A 23,112-nucleotide genomic window follows, 5' to 3' on the forward strand; every position below is an offset into this window, starting at 1 on the left:
TAGAGAAAGTTAACTTGTAACCAAGTGCATGTATGCAATTTTTGAACCCCCCTATCATTTGAGGCCATCATGAAAGTATTCTGTGGCATGTGGTACCAGTGCTTACATGATGATAAAGGTATAGGCAGGCTTTTAAGCTGCATAGCATGTACTAAAATTATTTTAAGAGATTCATGAGTTGATATTTGTAAGGTGCAAATTTATAATTATTTAAAAAACTGGCTTTAGAGTAAGATCTGAATTCATATTCTTTAACTACTTCTCACCAATGGTGTATATTTAGTAAGTCCTTAAGTTACTTTAGCCCAGTTTTCTCATTTGGACTATGTAGGAATGAGTAAAATGGACAAACTCTGCTAGAATAAACCTGGGATCTAAAGATAGTAGGCTTCATATTCCACCACCACCTCCAGACTTAGTGTAGGTAAACTTGCTGCCTGAAGTTTCCTTAAGACATGGCAGAGGGACCCACCATGGCTTCCTTCCCTGGGCCACTGTAGGGAGGGCCAGCCACATAAGCTTACCCTGGTGTCATAGCAGTCAGGGTCAGCCCCCTCCGCACAACAATCTTCAGTCAAGGAGACAACTTCTTTCACAAGTTGGCTGACCTGTTCAAATGTGCCACTGGAAAATTTTCTGCTATATAGGACTAGTGACCTGAGGAAAATAGTAAGTCGATATATAGTTAGCATTTAATTTTCTTTTGCATTTAGACACATATTAACATGAGGTCTGTATATTTGTGTTTTAAATGGAATATTTTATACATTTACTTTTATATTTTGGTAATGAAAAGAATATAACATTTAATTTTTTAAAAAAGTGGTTTTTGTTCTAAAAAATGTATCTTGTAAGCAGTAGAAATTGGACTTGGAAGTTCCATTAAGTCATCCTGATATTATATCTTTGAGCACCCCCAAAAGAATCTGTTCTGTTCCTTTTTGCCTCTGTTTGCAGAGTCCTAGAAAGTGTTATAAATATATATTTTAATTTCCCTTAGATAACTATGCTTACCTATTCACTGTAATCACTTTCATAAACTTACTGATGACAAATTCTTAGATCACAGTAATCACAGTTCAACTGGGATCTTTGAATTTTTTCCATTTGCCTGACATCCCTGCCTACATTGGCCTAGGACTCTGTCCTTTGTCTTCTCAGAGATCATTTCAACCCTCCTTCAGTTTTGTTCTAGACCAAGCCACCAGGGTGAACTGAATGCATACTGCACACTTACAGAGATCTGAAGTCATCTTTTCCCAGACTAGCCAGTTCCTGGCAGACTTTATCCTTTTCATAATCTCGGCCTAGGACCAGAAATAGAAAATTTGTATCTTTTCTCTTTTAATGAATATTAAATTAAACATACCTGAGTAAAGTGATAATCCACATGGTTTATAGTAGAGTAGCATTTTATCAATATCTATTTGCAGTTTCATTTTTGGAACGACTTTCTAGCTGTTTCCTCAACATAGGCCACCATTTTATGGCATGCTGTTATATTTTAATAGACAGCAGGAAATAAAAGAAACTAATGTTAAGCAGATAATTCAAATGGTAAGTGTCAAATAGTGAGTCAGAATTTATTAACATGAAAATTATTCTCTCAGATTCCATCTTTATAACAATGCTAAAATGGGATTGCTTCCTCTTTCTCTCTCTCTCTCCCCCTCCCTTCTTCGCTCACTCCATTATCCCCATCTCTTCCTTCCCATCTTTGTGTTGTTGTCTCAGTTTCACTGAAGGCTTCAAAGGAAGAAACAACAAAAAATAAATGCAGAAAGTTCTTAAATTCCAAAGTGAAGGGACAGCCCCACTAATGCAGGACTTTAAAGGAGGTGTATGAGAGTGAGCATGGCCACACTGGGTCTATTACCACCTCCAGGGTCTCTAAGGAAATGCTAAGAATTCCTCTGGTAATAAGATGAAAATTAGGCAAAATGCTTTTTGGAGAAAGTCTTCAGTGTGGTAAGTCTGGGAACACTGCAGAGTATTTCCACTTGTGTCAAGTGTAAAAAGAGACTTCAAGGAAACTGCTCAGATACCATGTTAGGTGACCCTTGAAGTTTGGACTACAGTGGACCCGTGTCTAATTAAGGCCAGAGAAATCTAAAGGGTGAGAGCTGGTTGGGCAACCTGAGGAACAAAGGAGAGGGCCATGGATGGAAAGTAGATCTGATGTAAACCAAGCAAGCGAGCAAGATGGCCTGGAGTCAACTTAAATATTACCGCCCCTCCAAATGCTATCTGGAGGGCAGCAGGCTGCCACCACTGAGGCACCTCTGTGCAGAAGCAGATGACTTGAAAATCAGGGCCCAAGAGGAAATCTTAAGATGCCAGCTGGGTGTGACACATCTCCGGGTGTGAGGGGAGAGAGTTTGCCTAAGAGAACACATCAGCATCATACCTGTCCATACCCAGAGGGAAGGTCAGTCACTCCCCAGCTGCCCACTGAGTTACTTTTCCCGGCTTTTGCCTCTCCTGATAACTTCTCCCTCCCCTGTGTTAGCCCTAGAGGAGCTAGGAGCAACCTAGAGAGTAGGCAGAAGGAGAAGAGGGGAATAGGCAGAGAAAAAGAGATTCAAAAGTCCACTTCTACCATTTCTACCACAGGACTGGAGCAGCCAATGAGGCGGTTACTTCCTGAAGTAAAACTGAAGGACCTTTTTGTTAGTGGGAATGATCAGAAAACTCATGACATCTGATCAGTCCATTCAAGATGACGGTCTTATTACCAGGGAGTAACATTCCCACAGTGGGAAATGATGAGTTCTTTACTGATCATGAGTCCTGCTTGTTCAATATGCCTACTACATGTCATAGGGCAGCCACGTGGAAGTCAGCATTCTCCTTTCCTAATCCATCATTCATACAAATACATTCCCAACACCCTTTGAGGCAGCATCTTTGAAAAATTTTAAGTATATGAATGACCTGTCTCTAAGTGTCTTTAACTTTTAGTCTTTATCCTCTTGGCTTAAACATCGGGAAAGTCATCTCAGAGATTATACTGGTAACCACTATCATTTATTTTATCCCCAAGATGTCCTTGCTTGTTGAACAATTATAGTTCTGGGAATTCTGAATAATCCTGGGTAGAAATTTTTGCTTTGTGGTTGGGAGTGTAGATGGTGATGATTGGGTACAAACTAGGAGTTTTTGTTTGTGTTTGTTGTGGTAAAAGATTCTTTGTAGAATTAGTAGATTTATGATAAAACCTGTCGACTACGTATTTTTCAGATTGACAACCCAGAATATATTTTTAGGGTGACAATAGTCAGAATTGAGAAACAAATACACCTTCTTCAGCTGTATTTTTGTAATTCAATCTTTACTGAAAAAACAGAAACAATCCAAACAAATTAAGGACCACAATGCATTGATGCCCAAGATGATCATAAATGCACATTGGCAAACCAGACACCAGACAGGGCACAAAGGTGGCAAGACAGCTCTTTCTTCAAAGTCCTTGATCACCCCCAGGAGGTACAGTGTTCCACATGTCCTAGAGAAAGAAAGCAAAACCCCTGAGCTGACAGAGGCCTGAAAGCAGCAGTTCTAAAAACTGATTTCTTATAATCCAAATCGTCGTCCTTGTGGCAAGGCTTTGTGACCCATTTTTTATGAACAGTACTGTTACTTTGTTCTGTGTATTTGTAACACTAAGTACAGTTAGACTTGTCACCTGCTTTTACTTAATTTTAATGACCAACTTCTTCCTGTGATCTTGACTGACATAGAAGAGCTCCTGAAATTTTTACATGCTCAAAAACTTGGAATAAGCTGTCTGCTCAAAAACATCTTTTAAAAAATCAGCTAGGAGACTAAAGGGGGAAAAAGACAGAGAGAGGCCTTACACATTCTGCAATGGGGTGGGGGAGAAATCAGCGATTAGCAATTATTCTCCTGGAAGAAATGCAAGGAATAGTCCCTGAAGTCCGTTTGGGGAAGAAAAATAATCCTCCAAACCAAAAAAAACAACCACCTAAATGCCCATTTACTGAACAGACACACAAATGTGTTTCCTGGTTCTTTCTGCTGCCAAGCTGGGGGTGGGGATGAGGGGTGTGAAGGACACCATTCCATAATTCTGTCATAAGCAGGTTTGGGGGACCTCACACCTGTCCAGAGTTGTGGGCCTTGCTACCTCATCCTGTATCATGGGGTGGAGGTGTTGGGGGGTGCTGAGCAGGGGTGGCCTGGAAGGTTCTCCTTTCAGAGCTGGAGGGGCATTCCAAAAGCCCCCTCCCCCAACACTCTCAAGTCAGCCATTGGAGGCAGCCTTCTGATCAGGAGGAGGTTTGGCTCTGGATCCTGCCACATTGATATTGGTCAGGCGCATTCTCCTCTTTCCTGTCCAACTTGAATTTCTCAGGCTCCTGTAAAACTTTGATCATGAAGTCCTGGAATTCTGTTTGTAAGACACAGCTAATTGAGTTCTACCATTTAAGAGCTTCAGGACGTTGGGAACATCAGCTGCTGAGACAAAGTACAGAGGCATGGAGAACTTCCTGGCAAAATTGAAGCTTTATAGGGTCACATGTATGTCTATATCAGTTTTGCTGGTCATACAATGCATGGAATCTCTGGCCTGAACTTCTCAAGCTCTGTATACCAGAAGTTCAGGTTTTTATAAGTGACTTTACTCTGCATATTGAACACGATGATGCAGGCATGGGCCTTGTGGTAGTAGAAGGCGTGCATGCCTTGGAACTGTTCTTGGCAAAAAGTCCATGAGGATGATCTTGCAGTCCGATGTGGCCCTGTGTTTATGCAGGGTCAGGGCTTATGTGGACAGCTGCTGTAGTTGAAATCCATTCATGAGGAATCTCTCCATGAGTTTAGGCTTGCCCACTGCCTTGGGCCCCAAGCAGATGATCTTCAGGTTGTCATCAGCATGGAATTTCTCTTGGTTAAGCTCATAGGATTTGGTTCTGTCCCCTGACATTGGCTTTTAGTTGTAGAGAGGCTTGGCCACATGGTCTTGTTGCTGTGGTCCAGTGCGAGGGCTAGAGACACTAGGGAGGCTACTGCACTCTGGCCCCACAGCCCCTCTGCCCCACTGGCCCATATTGCATGCAGTGTAGCACTCAGCTTCCTGCTGGGTCACATCCCTACAGTGGTTAAGCAGCATTTTATAATTAGTGACCAACTGCAATGGATACCATCAAAATCCCAAGGGGGATCTCACAAAAAATAGAAGGAAGACTAACAGTGTAGAAGAAATAGATGGAGAGGGAGTAAGAGATCAGGGAATGGGAAAGTACTGGGGAATGAAATCTACCAAATTAGGCTATGTTCATGTAGGAGTATACCACAATGAGTCATGTACTACACTAATTAACAATAGTGCAGGGGAAGAGTTCAGTAGAAGAGAGTAGGTGGATCAGTGAGGGATGAGAGAAAGGGAAGGTACTGGGGAATGAGTTTGACTAAATTATGTTATGTGTATGCACAAATATGACATAAAGAATCCCAGAATTATATACAATTATAAAGCATCAATAATTTTTAAATTTTTAAAATGAAATAAACACAATAACAGGCTCTTAGAATAATGATTTAAGTCTTTCCTAAGTGCTATGGTTATGCTATTATTATTTAAGAAAACTTTAAGTTCTGCAGTTTTGGGGAATTTAGCACACATTAAAAAATATTCCATGCAAGATAGAAAAGACCCACATGTTCAAATCTGACATTATTCTGGAAACTAGGACAAGGCAATAGGATTGATAGAGATAATGGTCCATAGAATCCAAAGGCCACTCAAAACCAACCCCTGTTTGTCTGAGAACATTAGCATCTAGTACTCTAAAAAAATTAATTGATAAGTTTAGAAGATTGGATATTGTAATGAATTCAAAAGGTAAGGCAGACATTTTTCATTAATCATTGATGGTATCCTAAAAGGCCAAAGATTAGAGCATAGAAATAATATAGGTTAGAACTACCCTTGTTTAATGAAGAGCTATACTTTAGAATGTCAGGAGAGACATTTTATGTTGTTATTAAACTAGAAATAGGAAAAATAGCCGGCAGTTGCAGAGCAACAGCTTTTAGGTCAATGTAAGAAAACTTTGTTACAAATATGACTAATGAGTAGCTGAAATGATAGCAACATTTTGAAGAAGAAAGTTTGTCACTGGATTTATTAAAAGCTTTCAATCCCCCCACAAAAATTAATTTAAATAACTAGATAAAATAAAGTTCAAAGCCAGCCTTAGCAGAATAGCAAGGCACTCAGCAACTAAGTGAGACCTTGTCTCTAAATAAAATATAAGAAAGGGCTAAGGGCTGGAATGTGGCTTAGTGGTTAAGTTCCCCTGGGTTCAATCCCCAGTACCAAAAAAAAAAAAAAAAAAAAAGAAGATGATTCTTGAATTTAATAGAAGATTGTATCCTCATGATCCTTAAGATCATTTCCCAGGGATTATATATCAGTACTTATGAATTTCCCCCAAAAGTTTATAGTGTTTTAAGCTATAAAATATGGTTCTAATGGAATTTTTTCTTTTAATGCATATGAGATTACTGCTTAATAAACTCTCCCTATAAAACTGAAGAGATTATTTTTGTGGGTATTTGTATTGGGACAATTCAATTACATTCAAAGTGAACCCCTGCATTCAAATGGGTTATTGCCAATGAACACTTTGAAAAATATTTTTAGCCTTCTGATTTCAGATTTCTCATTTCTCCTGAAGTTTTTTTGTATCATACATATGATATGAGAATGCAATGTGCCTGAGAAAGGAGTATAAATGAGCACTATAGATTATCTCATTAAGTAGTTTTAATTAAATCATCTGCTTGTTTGCATACAAGTGCTTTAGAATTCATATCCATATGCACAGCTTTAGTTAGAATGCATATTGATGGGAGAAAAGTGAGAAATCAGATGGACTGCAGAAGGCTTAAAGTGGTTTGAGAACCATTTTTGCTGAACATTCAGCCTTGGACATGAGAGGAAGCAAGGAAGGAAGGCTCAAAAGGGAGGCCATGAGAAAGTTCAGAATTCAAATATAAGGATAAACTGCTCTTATTGAAAAATGGCTCATAAAATAAGCTATTGAATCTTGATATTTCAGATGAACTATCCCTCAAACATATTTCTGATAAAAATTCCTTTTATTCATTTATCCAAAGAGAAGATATTTCGCTTACAAGGCTAGGGAAATATGTTAATCATGCTCTCATTTTGCAAAAAAAAAACAAAAACAAAACAACAAAACAAAACAAAAACAAAGCAACATCAATAAAACCCAGTAAATAAATACTGAACTTAATTTGTAATGTGAATATTGCATATTGACTCTCCACAGCAATTGAATACTGCTTAGTAAATGTTTTCTACACCAGTTACCTCACTCTGATTCATATAGTTAAAATATGTCTCAAGTGAATTGTAAATGACATACTCTGTCCTTTACAATTTAGTCATAAAGAAAATGATTTGGATCTTGATATGGTACCAATAAATATTGGCATGATCTTAGTGACTCTTGTGAAATCATTTTTTACCATGACTCAGTATTTAATTAAATGTTTACAAATTTCATTAACACAAAGTTTTACTTTTTGTAACATCATAACAATTTTTATCTGTATTGTGAAATATTCTGGTAAGTCATATCTAATTCTGGACTTTTGAAAACAAATTTGATTTACTCTGGGGAAATATTTATTGCTTCATGCACTTTACCTTTCCCAACAAACCAGACAGCATTCACCCATATGTGGAATAGATGATTTTTGAGGACTTGCTCTGAGCCAGGTGTTGGGTTCACTATTGAATCTGCATATATAATGGAGACCAAGAGAGACATACCTCTGCCCTTATGGAATTTTTATCCTAAAGACGTGGTACCGGAAGGAAAAAAAAAGGTATCTTGAGTGCTTTCACTCTTTTTTTGGGGGGAGGTACCAGGGATTGAACTCAGGGGCACTCAACCACTGAGCCACATCCCTAGCCCTATTTTGTATATTTTTATTTAGAGACAGGGTCTCACTGAATTGCTTAGCACCTCGCTTTTGCTGAGGCTAGCTTTTAACTTGTGATCCTCCTGCCTCAGCCTCCCAAACTGCTGGGATTACAGGTTATGTGCCACCATGCCCTGCATTCACTATTATAATCTTTCACTAATACCTAATCTGGTCTTCTAGGAAAGCCTTTTGTATATCAGGTGCAATAAATGGATCCTAAATAACATTGACTTGAGTTGATACTTATACAGGATGCTAGAAACAGATATATTTTGGATATGAGGTGTCCCCCCAAAGCTCCTGTGTTAATCCAGGAATGTTCAGAGATGAAATGATTGGATTGTGAGAGCCATAACCCGATCAGTCTATCCTAGTTTGAATTGACTTACTAAGCAGTAATTATAGGTAGGTGGAATGTTGCTAGAGGAGGTAGCTCAGTGGGGCGTATCCTGGAAGGGTGCATCTTCCCTGTGCCCTTTTTTCCTTTTCAGCTCTGCTTCCAGACCCCACAAATGGAGAAGCTTCCTTTTGCCATGTTCTTCTGCCATGAGTTTCTGCCTCACCTTGGGCCCAGAGCAATGGATTCTGCAAACTATAGGCTAAGCCTCTGAAACCACGAACAAATTTATCCTTTCACTCTTTTAAGTTGTTCTTGTCCCGTATTTTGGTCACAAGAATGCAAAGCTGACTAACACATTGTCTCAAGTTGCTATTTTCCTTTTGTGTTCTGGAGAATCACAGGATTTTGAAGTTCTGTTATGTATTCTATCTTTTTGCAATTTCATTTTTTTGGCATTTCTATTCTGCATTGACATGCTCATCTCTTTTAGAAAAGGTAGGTACATATGTTAGTGTTTATTTTAAAGAATATTTACCTATTAAGAATATAGCTTGCACTGTTATTCAAACTAATCAGGCTAGATACTATTGATTTCAGAGTAATAATTTTACTTGACAAATTAAACATTGGTCTGGTTTAAAATCTTCCCTGGTTATTGGAGACTGATATATCACTAGAAATATTGTCAATGAAGAATAGGGAATTGAATTAACACTTTTTATTACAATTTTCAGTTTTTAAATCTCCATTGACATTTTTATGTTGAGCATCGATTTGAGGTTTCATATTAATACTGATGGCTACAAGCAGGTGTGCAGGTTTTTGAGTTTGACTCAGTGGAAAGAAATTTAATCTTTTGAGATTAAATTTAAGACCTATATAACATTTATAGATTCACTAATCTAGAGGAAATTAAATTACCTTTTAGGATTATATCAGTGGAAAAAACTGAACTTCATTTTAGATTTTGAAAATTTGAAAACAGTAGGAGACTTAAGGTCAATGAGTTAGTGACCCCCAAACTACAGCTGCAACAGAAGCAGCCTCACAGACTCATTCAAACTAACATCCTTGGGTTTGTACCAAGTAGCATCCTGCCTTTTAGATACTCATTAAAGTCCCCAAAGAAGCATTTTTTTCATATATGTGTCCTAACTCTCCTTCTCTTCATCAATTATGTAACCTCATTTACAATTTCTTTTGCAGGAGTACAGATAGGAGAGGAATTTTCTCTCTTGCATTGGGATGGGTGAACGCAATCTCTGCTGCATCTTGACTTGGAAACTTAAAATGCATTGCTGTACTTAGATTGTAAAGCAGCACTTTTTGAGTATCTCTTATCTGAGACCAGATGTGTTTTAGATTTCAAGGTGTTTTAAATTTTAGAATATTTATATAGACTTTGCCATTTGAGTATACCTAATCTGAAAATATGAATCTAAAATGCTCAGATTTTTGGATTAGGAATTCTTGTTCCTTATAAAGGTAAATAATAATATAATTACAGTTAACATTTGAGCATCAATAATTTGGTGAGTACCAGTCTGCATATTTGACACACATTTTCCTTTAATCCTGACAAAAACAGTTTTAAGTTTGTCGTTATCACAGTTCACCTCCAATGTACAGCACAGCAAAAATTGGGTTCAGTATTAAACCTGCGTATATAATGGAGACCAGGAGAAACATATCTCTGCCTTTATGGAACTTTCATCCTGAAGTTGTAGTACCAAAAAAAAAAAAAATAATAGGTATCTTGGGTGCTTTCACTTTTTTTTTTTAAATTTTTTTATGGGAGGTACTGGGAATTGAACTCAGAGGCATTCAATCACTGAGCACTTTAATAACTTAATCTTTGTGTACAATTAATTTTATGAAAAATGTGTTTTAACTTTTAAATAATCAACCTTAACTTTTTGAACATGTTTTGTCTTTGAGTTAGAGAATTATTCTATTGGAATTTCTCACTATTCTATTCATGGTGTTCAAGAGTCATTATTCATGCTTTTCTGAACTTTTAATTTATGAACTACCAGTACTGGAAAAGTTGATGGTTACTCTTTTATTTTATTTTTTATTAGCTACACGTGACATTACAATGATCTTGGCAATTCATACATTTGAATCAATTGGGGTATGATTTCTCATTTTTCTGATTGTACAGATTGCAGAATCATATTGGTCATACAGTCACCTATATTATACATATAGCAATCATAATGATGGTTACTCTTTATTACCACCCCACCTCATTAAAAGAAAAAAAAAACTTAAAGGATTTGGTATAGGGAAAGGCAAGTAGTTTGACTGAAAGTCTCAGTCAAGTTCTTGGGTCTCAGTAGAGACAGGGACATGAAGTAATACTTGCTAGGCATTTACTGATAGATCTTGTAAAGAAAGTCAATACTAATTATGTTTCCCTTAAGCAAAACTTCTTATTTTTTATTCAAGTTCTTTCTGGTAAAAGGTCATATTTAATTTAGAGGTTCTTGATGCCTGGTACAGTTTTAGACACAACGTGTAGTTTTTTAAAAGCTATATCAAGGATGTATTATAAAATCTTAAGAAATTGTCATTCAATAAGGGAGGACAAAGTTGTATTTCTGTATTGTACTCCTGTGATGAGGTGATATAAATAGGAATTGGTGGTGATTCTGTTTTTATGGCTAGCCATACACTATCTAGCTCAATTAAAACTTCAGAAAATATTAATTCAAAATGAATTAAAGAGTTAAGTGTAAGGCCTGAAACTGCTTAACTTATAAAAGAAAGAGCAAGGGAAAATTATACAACATTGTCTAGGCAATGATTATTTTCATGTGACTTCAAAGGCACAGGCAACAAAAGCAAAAAACAGACAATTACATTATATTAAAAATCTTCTGTACAGTAAACGGAAAGAAAGCAACAACCTACAGTGTGGGAGAAAATATTTGCAAACCATATATCTGATAAGAGGTTAATAACCCCAATATAATCTGGGTGCTATGGGGTAAGCCCTGTAATCCCAGTGGCTAAGGAGGCTGAGGCAACATAGTGAGGCCTAAGCAACTCAGTGAGACCCTGTCTCTAAATAAAATACAAAAAATGGCTGGGGATGTGGCTCAGTGTTGAAGTGCCCTTGGGTTCAATCAAAACAACCAAAAAAATTCTAAATAAGAATGAAACTCAATAAAACACACACACACCCCAAATTAAAAAATGGGCAAATGACTTGAATAAATACTTCTCAAAAGAATAGGTATATTTGACTAATAGGCATAAGAAAAATGTTCTCAATACCACTAATCATCAGGGAAATGCAAACGAAAACTACAATGAGATATCACCTTTATTTGTTTGAATGGCTATTATCAAAAATATGAAGGAGAAGTGTTTGGGAAAATACACAGAAAAGGGAACCTTGGTAATTTGTTGGTGAGAATGTAAATTAAAACAGCTATTATGGAAAATAGTATGGAGGTTTCTCAAAAAAAAAATATAGAACTGGGCTGGGGATATGGCTCAAGCAGTACCTCGCTCACCTGGCATGCATGGGGCACTGGGTTTGATCCTCAGCACCACATAAAAATTAAAAAAAAATAAAGATGTTGTGTCCACCGAAAACTAAAAAATAAATATTAAAAAAATTCTCTCTCTCTCTCTCTCTCTCTCTCTCTCTCTCTCTCTTTCTCTCTCAAAAAAAATAAATAAAAAATAGAACTGTCATATGATCCAGTATTAACATTTGTGGTATAAATTGAAAGAAACTGTCATCAATATATTGAAAGGATTTCTGTATTCCCACGTTCACTGTAATATTATTCACAATAGCTAAGATATGAAAATAACCTCAGCATCCACAGTGGATGAATGGATAAAGAAAATGTATTAAGCATATACAATGGAATACTGTTCAGCTCTCTGAATGAAGGTAATTCTGGCATTTACAATAATGTAGATGATCCTGGAAGACACTGTGCTAAACAGACAGTTACAGTAAGCCAGGAACAGTAAGAAAAATGCATGATCTTATATGTGGAATCTAAAAAAACCAAGGTCATAGAAGAGTAGAATGATGGTTACTAGTGGACAGTAACTACTGTAGAATGGTGGGGGCGGGCAGGAAGGAATGGAAAATTATTGGTCAAAAGGTGCAAAGTTTCAGTTAGATAAGAGGAATAAGTTTTGAGATATTTTGGGAAGTAGGGTACCTATACTCAACAATGTATTATATGTTTAAAAATAACAGAGTAAATTGCAAATGTCTCAGCATAAAAAGTGATAAGCAAGTGAGATGATGCATGTATTCATTGCCTTGATGTAATTTTTCTACATTGTGTATATGCACATGCCTAAAAAATATCCCATTTTAGCTGGGTGGGGTGGTACACACCTGTGATCCCAGTGACTCAGGATGCTGAGGCAGGAGAATTACAAGTTCAAGGCCAATCTCAGTAACTTAGTGAGGGTCTAAGGAATTTAGTGAGACCCTGTCTCACAATAAAAAATAAAAAGGGCCAGGAATGTGGCTCAGTAGTTAAGCACTCCTGGGTTCAATTTCTGGTACTAAACAAACAAACAAAGTCACATTATGCTCCATTAATGGATTTATCAATCAAAAATAACTTTAAAAAATCTTTAGAAAATAATGCACACAGGCAGCAGAATACAACAGACACTAGTATGGCAATATGTAAATCAATGGATGTGTAACTGATGTGATTCTGCAATCTGTATACAGGGTAAAAATGGGAGTTCATATCCCACTTGAATCAAAGTGTGAAATATGATATATCAAAAAAAATTGAATGGAGGGAGAAAAAAGACAAATCTATTCTCTGTCTTCCTTGCTTTTTTTTTCCTGTAGCACTTATCACTATCATATTACATATTGAGCTCACTAAATTTATTTGTTTTTGTAAAAAAAAAAGAAAAAGAAAATAATGCACACAAATAATTTTCTTTCACTGTTTCCTATTAATTTGTGTGTAGCTAAATAGTTGTTAAAGTTATACCTATATAACCTGAAAATAAATTATGCAATCTAGTGGCAAGGAGTCATTTATATTTCTATTATCATGCCTGATTTTTGTCAAGCAGAACCCCTGAACCATTTAAATGTCTTTTAATTGCAGCAGACTAAACATGGCATGATAGGGTTTAGGTAGACATTCCTTTAAAGATTAATAATCATTCTTCTTATAATTACAAAAACTAGATTTGTGAATTTTTTTACCTTATTTTAATTTTTCTAGTGGGGTATGGTGTTGATACATATATATATTGTACAATGTTTAAATCAAATTAAACATATCCATCTCCTCCAACATTTATCATTTCTTTATGTTAAAAACTCAAAAAATTTTAAAAAGGCCTAAACAATTATATAGCAATTATCTGGTATATTAAAGTACCAGCAAGATTCGTATTTCCTGAGTGGGATACAATTTTCTAAGTTTCTTTCTAAATCCCATTGAGAAACTAGGAGTTCATTATCAGCCATGTATAAAAACTGTAATTTAAATGGGACATTTCATAAGTATTAAGCATTCAGTGATATTTTGTACTAAGCTTTGTGATTTAGATTGTATTAAGTGCTCAATAGCACTCCATTTATCTTAGTAAGGTTAAATAGAGGCTTTTGGACAAATAAATTAATAATGACCTTTTGCCAGTATCATTTAGGTAGAAAATGCCAGTTTCCCCAAGATATGTACTAGGTATTATATTCCAATTTCACTGGGATCTGATACTTAAGCCATATGGGCTATGAGAAATTCAAAGGAACACCCATGAGATATCAGCTCTCTAGAATGGTAACAGGCAGAGAAAAACTGCAACTCAAACTGATCTCACCCTATAAGGCTGCTTGGAACCCAGGAGTCTGCTGAACCTCTTTATCTGTCCACTTTGTAACTTCCTGCTAGGAAAGAGTACATATAACTTCCAGGTACATCACTGACCTTGTCTTTGGGTCAACTCAGAGAACTGGTGAGTAGAACTTCTCCTAAATACTTTGTATTTGTTACTTACAAATGTATTTTATGTGTCTCAGAATATCATCTGACCTTGGTAAGACTGAAGTTCAGATAGTTAATGGAACTTAGTTGAGTATCCATCTCATCTGGGACTAGGTCTGCTGAGAATGTCAAAATAGAGATTGCAGAATGTTCTGTAAATACCCAAAGAACTTGTAATTCTGATATGAAGCCTATGCACACATACTGAGTCAGCAGTCCAAGATGGTAACTCACATACCAGGTTTAGTCTTCATGTGTATTTCCAAGACTTGTCCCATTACTGGACCATTGTGTTCATACATTCTGATCTGAACCAGCCTCTGCAGGATTTTTCAGGCTCAAATCTTCCCCAGGGAACTCTGGGGCAAAGGAAGAAGTCTTCAGAGTTCCTTGGAAATTACCCACACAATTTATTTTACCTTCTTATATTATATTCTGTTTTTATCACCTACGTACTTATAACTTACTTAAGGATCTGTAGATGAATATGACAAAATTCAAAATAATTTGTATGAAAGTTGCAACATCAAGGAAAAGTGAGCATAAGAATCAAATAGAGATTATACATATTACAGGTAAAAAATGATAATTTCTGGTGAAACACCTTTTATTCCACTGGTTAAATAAATTACTAAAATTAATATGAATATATGACTTGGGTGAGGCTGTTAACTGAAAGACTAAATGAAATTTTTATTTTACAAAGCAGGATGAATTCAAATTTTCTTATAAATATTAAAATCTAGAAAGAAAAGTAAGTTGAAACTGATATGGAAGTTTCCCAAGCTGTGAAAATCAAGAAGTTGTGTACATCACACAATCTATGTTTGCATCATTAACAAAATATTTTAAAGATTGCTTGAAAATGAAGACACTATTGAAAGATTTCAATGAAAAACATTTCAATTATCTTGTTTATGGTTCTCTTTCATAGTCAGAAAATTTTTATGTGGGAGGTATTTGAAAAATAGTAATGCATTTTCAAATACTGCATGTATATGATTCTTTGAGGAGGATCAAAGAAATCTCTTAGCTGACTTTATGCATTATTGACATAGTATATTATGCTGTCAATAGGGATCAATATTGAGGTCTGAAATGCCTAGTCATGAATCTGTCTCCAGTTGCATTATCTTTTAACAGTTAACACATTTCTAATTTCAAACCATTCTCTTCAGATCTTATTTATCAAAAAGAGTGAAGGGATAGTTAATAAATTATATAATTTCATTTTTCTTTCTTTCATGAGACTCTTATTTTTTCTTTTTTTTGCTATTCCAATTCAATAGTATATGGCATAGTTGAACTCGCATAAATCCCTCATTAATTGGTTCTTCTCTCCCCCAACATGTTCACCAATTCTTCTGTTTCTCACCTTTTGTATAATTATTAAAGGGGTAATAGAAAATTTAACTCGTCATACTTATTAATCACAACAAGAGAAATTTTACCTCTTTCAAGAGCATGTCCAAATGCTACAGCAAGCAGGAAAACCAAGACTCTCTTCATTTTCCCACCTGGGAGTCCTGCAGCACCTCCTGTCCCTGGTAGGCTTCTATGTAAAAGACAATAGCCAAAAGTTACCTGTTCCCTTTACTAAGACTTCTGACTATGAGCTAATCAATTATTAATCTCTACACAGAAGCAAGGGACAGTTATCCTTGGCCCAAAAGACATAAAATTATCATCAATCCAGGCAAATAGACACTCTGGGCATAATGTAGTGGAAAATCTGGGAGATTTTAATCATTAACTTGTCCAAATTGAAAAGAGCCAAGGTATATAGATTATTTTCCACTGTTGTTTTTCACTAGAATTGGTTTACAGTATTAGTAAGGGACACATTTTTTTCCCTCTTCATAGTGCTATTTATCTTCTTTGCGCATTTCCACCTTTCTCATGTATTAATGGAAAATTGGAAGTGTGATTTCTATTTCACTCTATTTAAATCTACTACAAATAATCATTGCCTTCAAATACCACAGTTCTAAGGTTGTAAATAAAAAGGGAAAGAAAGAATGAGAAGACAATTTAGTACAATTCCTTAAATCCCTAATTTCAATGCTGTAAAACAATTTTGAAATGATGGTATAGCACTTTATATGTTAATTACATACTTTTTGAAGCACTGGTATACATACGAAGTGAGGAAAATAACTAAAGAGGGTAAGTAACTTGTCCCAAATCAATGAATTAGTAGATTTCCTCTAGATAGTTCTTTCTAATATTTCACAACTGATATGTTTATGATAATATAACTTAGGAGTTCATAGTGGTATTACAGGTCATGGAATCCAATAATTTTATTTCATAGAAGAGAGAATTGACTCCCAGGAAAATTTTGTAACTGGCACAGAGAGACACAGATAGTGATCATTTATGGGAATGGGGTCAACCCCTAGTCCTCTTGTCAGGAAGGGCTTAGGTTCAGGTTAGATACACAGGTTTTTGGAACCAAATCTTTACCCAGATCTTATTGCTATTTAATCTTGGGAAATTTATTTTACCTCCCTAAGCCTTATTCTCCTTACATGCATTGTGGTGATTCATAGTACCCTCTATCACATAATTGCTTGAGATTAGGATAATCCTTGTGCAGAATTTTCCATAATACCTAACATATGGTAATGCGCATTAATTTTACATATTAACCTTTATTCTTGTTATTACAATTTTCTCCTCTGCATCTCTAAGTTTATAACCATTGGGGAGGTCAATGGAACTATTGAAGTTTGGAACTTGGTAGAAGATTTTAAATCCAGTCCTGTATCCTGGGTCTCACAGATAAGTGATTTAGAATTCCATTATCAGTTCATTAACTGAGGATTAACTATATAGGCAGAGTTCCCCCAAATCTCAATTAATGATAGGAACCACTTACATTTTTTAGTCAGATCCTCCAACTATATACAAAATACATCAACCAGATGCCTGTCAATAGGTGAATGGATTAAGAAATTGTGGTATGCATAGACAGTGGAGTTCTACTCTGCCATTAGAAAGATTGAAATTATGACATTTGCTAGTAAATGGATGGAAATAGAGAATATCATTCTCAGTGAAATTAGCCTGACTCAGAATCGCAAAGGTCAAATATTTTGTCTCATATGCAGAAACTAGAGTAAAATAAAGGAAAGGGTGAGGGAAGGACAAGATAATATAAAGAACCAATAAAATATAAATTCATTGATGAGTGAAAGGAAGTCTAATAAAACAATGGAAGGAGAATGGGAGAGGGGAGGGACACTGGGAGGGAAAAGAGGGAAGGAACAGGGAGATCATGGACTGAAACTGATTTCCATGCATGTGTGAGTTTGGAGTTTGTCAGGATGAATCCAACAACTATGTATAACCATAAAGCTCTAATAAAAAAAGAAAAGAAAAGATATGAGCGTTAGGTTCATAAAATAGAGTACAGCTAGTTGGAGAATGTACTAATGCAAGATTAAAGAAATATTTCTGTAAAGTCAATTGAAATCCACATGGTAAAGCTTAGAAGATTCTGCAACACTAATGGGGAGAATAAACAATTTTATGCTATTAAAGGATTATATTATTGTTTTGACTAAATCTTTAAATTTTCCCTTTGGGTTGACTCCTAGGTTTTTTTTTTCAATTCAATTAAAAATGTATGTTACTTTTATTGGAAATTATTTGGGAATACATTCTAGGTGAGTACAAAAAGGTTAAAAAGTACTGAGAACTCCAGAAACCCATTGAACTATTAATATATTAGTGTTTTATTTAAAGATAATATTAAATATACTTTTGCATCTTTTAAAAATGGTATTTCAATCATTTTATGATGATTAGTTCATTCAAAAATACATTTAGATTATTTCTCATGAATTTTCATTAGTTTAAGACCTGCTCATTCTTTTATTTTTAAAATGTGTAACTTTATCTCTGCTTTTGCAATAACACCACTTTTGTTTAATTATAAACTACATGTTGCAAGAATTGCAACATCTAATTTAGGTACCTCTTGAGAAATCTCCACACAAGCGGCCAAATGCATTCTCTTGGCTTTGTTTGTCTTTTTCTAACTGAAAATTGGCACTCACTTGTCTAATTTTCAGTCTTACTTATGTGACTTTTCTTTATCTTTCAGATTTTGATTGCTTACTGTCTAAAACTGGGCAGAAATGATTAATCATAATTGGCATAAACGAGAAGCCTCATGTGACAATGATTAATCTAGTAAGTTCGAGAAATAGGTAAAATGACCAAATCAAACCTGGCAGTGTTTGTTACAGCAGCAGTTAGTGGTACTTGGAAATTTCTTAAAGAAGTATATACTTAAGAAAAATTATTCTTTAAGCATGTAAAGCATGGAATTGTACAGGAATTGTTTGTCCCTTTTAGTAGCTCTTAGGTTTTACACTCTTTACCAAAGCAGTCTCTTTTTATTTTTTTATGCTGCTACATGCTGCTTTAAAACTCTTCTGTTACAGTTCTGCAGTAGAAATGACTGTTTTCAGATGGACCTCATTTAATTGAAAGTTGTATTTAGCTAGATTCTCTTTATATTATTAAATGCATTATCAATATCTTTCCCTGCTACATGACATAATAAAATGGATGTTAATGGCTTGAGGTAATTTTCCTTCCTTTTAAAATGTGTTACCTTACCAAGTTATCATTTGAGCCATTTTGAAACACACAATGCATTATTATCAACTGTGGTCATTGTGCAGTGCACTAGATCACTCAACGTATTCCTCAAATTTACCTGAAATTTTATAACCTTTTAATAATACCTCCAGACTTTCCCTATGTCTCCTTTTCTCCCCATCCTCATCATCCACTAATGACTTTTCTACTCTGTTTCCTTGAGATTGGCATGTTTTTTAGATTCTACATATAACTGAGATCAAATCATATTTGCCTTTTTGTACCTGACTTGTTTTCCTTAACACAATTTTTCTAGGTATCCATGCTGTTGCAAGTGATAGAATTTCCTTCTTTTTAAGGTCATATAGTATTCTGATGTGTATATATAAAACACATTTTCGTTATCCATTCATCTATTTGTGGCTATTTAAGTTGTTTCCATATCTTGGTTACTATGAATAATGCTGCAATGAATATAGCAGTGCACATATCTTTCCAATATGTCAATTTCTTTGGATATATAACCAGAGGTGGAGTTGTTGAATCAAATGGTGATTCTACCTTTAGTTTTCTGAGAAACAGCTATACAATTTTTGTTAATAGATTTACTAATTTACATTCCCACCGGCACTATTCAAGGGTTTTCTGTCTCTATATCCTCACCCCAATACTTGATACCATTGATATTTTAGATAGCTATCCTAACAGTTGCAAAGTTTAAAGTACTACCCATAATGCTGACATATAGAGAAGAACACAGAACAGTGAAGATTTCAGGTATTCTTTTTATTTTATATTTATTATTTATTTTACAGATCAGTGAGATTACTATGATAGTTCCATATATACATACACTGTGATTGATTATGTCTATCCCATGTTCTAACTTTGCCCCTACCCTGTATTCTTCCTAGTACCTACCAATCAGTCTTCTTCTTTCAGCTCAACTGCATTTATTTATGCTTTAGTTTCCACATGTGAGAGAGAACATGCAATACTTGTCTTTCTGTGTCTGGCTAATTTTGTTTAATATGTGTGTTAGTTAGCTTTGTATCATCTTGACTGAAAAAACTGATGAGAATAGCCTAGAGGAGGAAAAGTTATTTTGGCTTACAATTTTAGAGGTCTCAGTCCATGGTTGGCTGATTTCATTGCTCTAGACCCAAGGTGAGGCAGAATATCATGGCAGAAGAGCATGGTGGAGCAAAACTGCAGCCAGGAGCAGAGAGAGAAAGGGAGAAGCCAAGGGGAAAGGACATAATCTCCAAGGGCATGGTCCCAGTGACCCACTCCAGTCATGCCCCTCCAGTCTACAGTTACCACCCAGTATAGTAGTCCTTTCAAATTATTAATCCATCAAATGGATTAATCCACAAACTGTATTATAGCTATCATAATCTAATAATTTTTCTCTGAGTATTCTTGAATCAACACAGGAGCTTTGGGGGGATACCTCATATCCAAACCATGATTTTCTCTCACTGGTCTCCCAAAGCTCATGTCCATTTCACAATGCAAAATGTATTTAGCCCATCTCCAAGAGTCCTCATAGTTTGAACAGTTCCAGCAATGCCCCAAAGTCCAAGTCCAAAGTCTCCTCTGAGAGTCCAGGGAAACTCTTGGTTGTGAACCTCTGTACAAACCAAAAGTAAGTTATATACTTTCAACATGTAATGGCAGAGTAAGTATTTCCATTACAAAAGGGGAAATGAGGGTATAGAAAGAAAGAATGGAACCAAAGCGAGACCAAAATCCAGCTGGGCAAACAAGTCCTTTAGCTCCATGCCCACCATCTGGGGAACATGGCCATGATATCTGAGCTCCAATGGTTTTGGGCAGCCCTTCTCCTATAGCCTTTCTGACAGAAGCCCATGTGGCCTTCTCTTAGGCTTCCTTTGTCCATAGCCAGCCATTTTCCATCTTCCTCAGCAGACATTCCACATTACTGGCATCTATTAATCTCTGGGGTCTCCATTCCAGCTTCAGCTTCATTCTTAGAGTGTCAAACAGCACCTGCTTAGCCTAAAAGGATTAGAGCTTGGCCACATGTTACCATGACCTCCCAGGTCTTCCTTTGAAGTCTCAAAGAAAACTTTATCCTTTAACTCTAGCATCTTGCATTCATGCAGAGGAAACATGGTGTGGACAATGTCACGTTGTACCATTAGCTTGAGCAGTATCCAGGTCCTTTTGGGCCATAGCAGTAATGGTCTCTGAGTGCCTGGACAGCTTAATTACAGTGAAATGAATCCTGGGGAAACAATTTCCTTTTTGGGCACCCCTGAATAAACAGAGAGCCCATAATTCTCTTAAATGAGTTTTTACTTTTGTACCCTTGAAACTGTGATGACTCTGGTCTTGATGATGCTTGAGATACCCAGTAGACATCTTTTCTATTGTAGCTACAAATTAGCTTCTCTTTAGTGGCAGAAATCTCTTCAGCAACCATGCCTTCCTTAGCCCCAATCATACATGTACTTAATCTCTGGCCAAACTGTAAGTTTTCAAATTTTTTCTCTCTGCCTTCCATTCCTGATTCCCACAGTAAACCTGGCTAAAAAACAGTCAGCAATACTCATTTCATGTCTGAATTCTGTATTACATTGAAATTTCTCCACCAAATTAATTAGCCTGTCACCTTTAAAGTTAGCCTCATACAAAATACCAGGATATGGATAAAACGTAGCCAAGTTCTTTGCCAGAGTGTAACATGAATAGTCTCTAGTTGAATTCCCAATAGAGTTTCATTTTCCTCTGATACCTTTGAGCATAGTCTTTACTGTCTGCATCACTATTGGCATTCTGGTCTTCTGAGTTCCCACCAGAATCACCCATTAAGTTCTACTTACAACATTCTGCATTTCAACATTACAACATTCTAAAGCTTCTCTTGAATGCATTTCCAAAATTTTCCAAACTCTTAGAGGCTTCTGAACAGCAACAGGTAGTCACATCAACAGCTCTACTTCCTGGTACCATTTTCTGTTAGTCAGCTTTGTATCACTGTGACCAAAATACCTGACAAGAGCAACGTAGAAGAGGGAAAGTTTATTTTGGCTCATGGTTTCAGGGATCTCAGTTCATGGTTTGCTGGCTGAATACATTTTTTGAGTCTACCTCCAACTCTGCTTCCTTTCAAATATATTTTTCATGTTCACTTTGCCTAAACAACTGATTCATGATTTAAATCTCCCATATTTGTTCTGGTTTATTAAAGTTGCCGAAATGAATCTATCTTATCTCGGTTGTCTATTATCGAGACATGACTGAAATTGATTGCCTGTACAATGTGTGTTTTATAAAGCATGACAAAATATTTTAGTTCACTATTAGTTGATGTGAGGAGACATATATCTACATATTTAGTAAGATGACATGTATTTAAATTTTATTCCATTAAGAATTCAATTGAACGTGTCATTTCTCATCTTTTACTTGTTCCCTCATTCATTTTTTTTGATGCTTACTATAATAAAGACTTATGGCTTCATGGTAGTTTATAGACTGACTTTATTATGTATTCAAAGGAGTCTGGGTCTTTATGATTAATAATATCTAGGATTTTCAGACTTCTTTCCTTATAAGTACCCAGCTTACTCTGGAGACTGCTCTTGCCTTTCCTCATATTCTATCATCCTGCCTTCCTCCTCCCACCCCCAAACATTGCTGTTGGAACTTGTACACATTCCAAGTTAGAATGATGAGGAAGATAACACCTATAAGAAGCACACAGACAGTGGGGACAAGAGTTGGTGATTAATACAATTCTTTTCTACCACAAGTAGAGAATTTGGGTGTTCCCAATCATCCTTCTAAGGAAAGTATCATAGAGTGTGAGCATGTCACCAAATAAAAAGTACACATCAGCTATGCCTTAGGCTTTGCTTCTAGGAAAATACCAGGCAGGACACTAGAAGTAGATCTAGTCATATATTTTTAATAGACCTCAAGACAGCACCCTGCAAGTGGTAATCCACACAGTGATCAAATCCCACTGCAGTGGAAGGCCAAAGGGTGGTGGTAACCCTCAGCATACAGTAGTGTCATACACTATTGTGTCAGTGTTAATTGTGGCTTTGGCTGGGTTTTGTGAAGTGCTTTAGAAACTTTACCAATTCATGTCATTCTGTGAAGTTCAGAAACCTTCCATGGCAGAGTTTAAAGATGACCCTA

The 23,112-nt window shown here is 36.0% G+C and overlaps 1 protein-coding gene and 1 pseudogene across 1 annotated transcript in view; both read right to left on the minus strand.

The window, feature by feature from the left end:
• Gc (GC vitamin D binding protein) overlaps nucleotides 1-21,774 on the minus strand; it is a 43,547-nt gene extending 21,773 nt beyond the window's left edge. The window contains exons 1-4 of the mRNA XM_076864035.1: nucleotides 21,701-21,774; nucleotides 15,777-15,880; nucleotides 1,238-1,307; nucleotides 525-657 (exon numbers count right to left, since the gene is read on the minus strand). Of these exons, the coding sequence (XP_076720150.1) occupies nucleotides 525-657; nucleotides 1,238-1,307; nucleotides 15,777-15,880; nucleotides 21,701-21,774 (381 nt within the window). The remainder of the gene's footprint in view (nucleotides 1-524; nucleotides 658-1,237; nucleotides 1,308-15,776; nucleotides 15,881-21,700) is intronic.
• Nucleotides 4,290-4,948, minus strand: LOC143406379 (rab-like protein 2A pseudogene; annotated as a pseudogene).
• Nucleotides 21,775-23,112: the final 1,338 nt, after the last annotated feature.

The sequence above is a fragment of the Callospermophilus lateralis genome, chromosome 8, assembly GCF_048772815.1.
Source record: "Callospermophilus lateralis isolate mCalLat2 chromosome 8, mCalLat2.hap1, whole genome shotgun sequence".
NCBI classification, from domain to species: Eukaryota; Metazoa; Chordata; class Mammalia; order Rodentia; family Sciuridae; genus Callospermophilus; species Callospermophilus lateralis.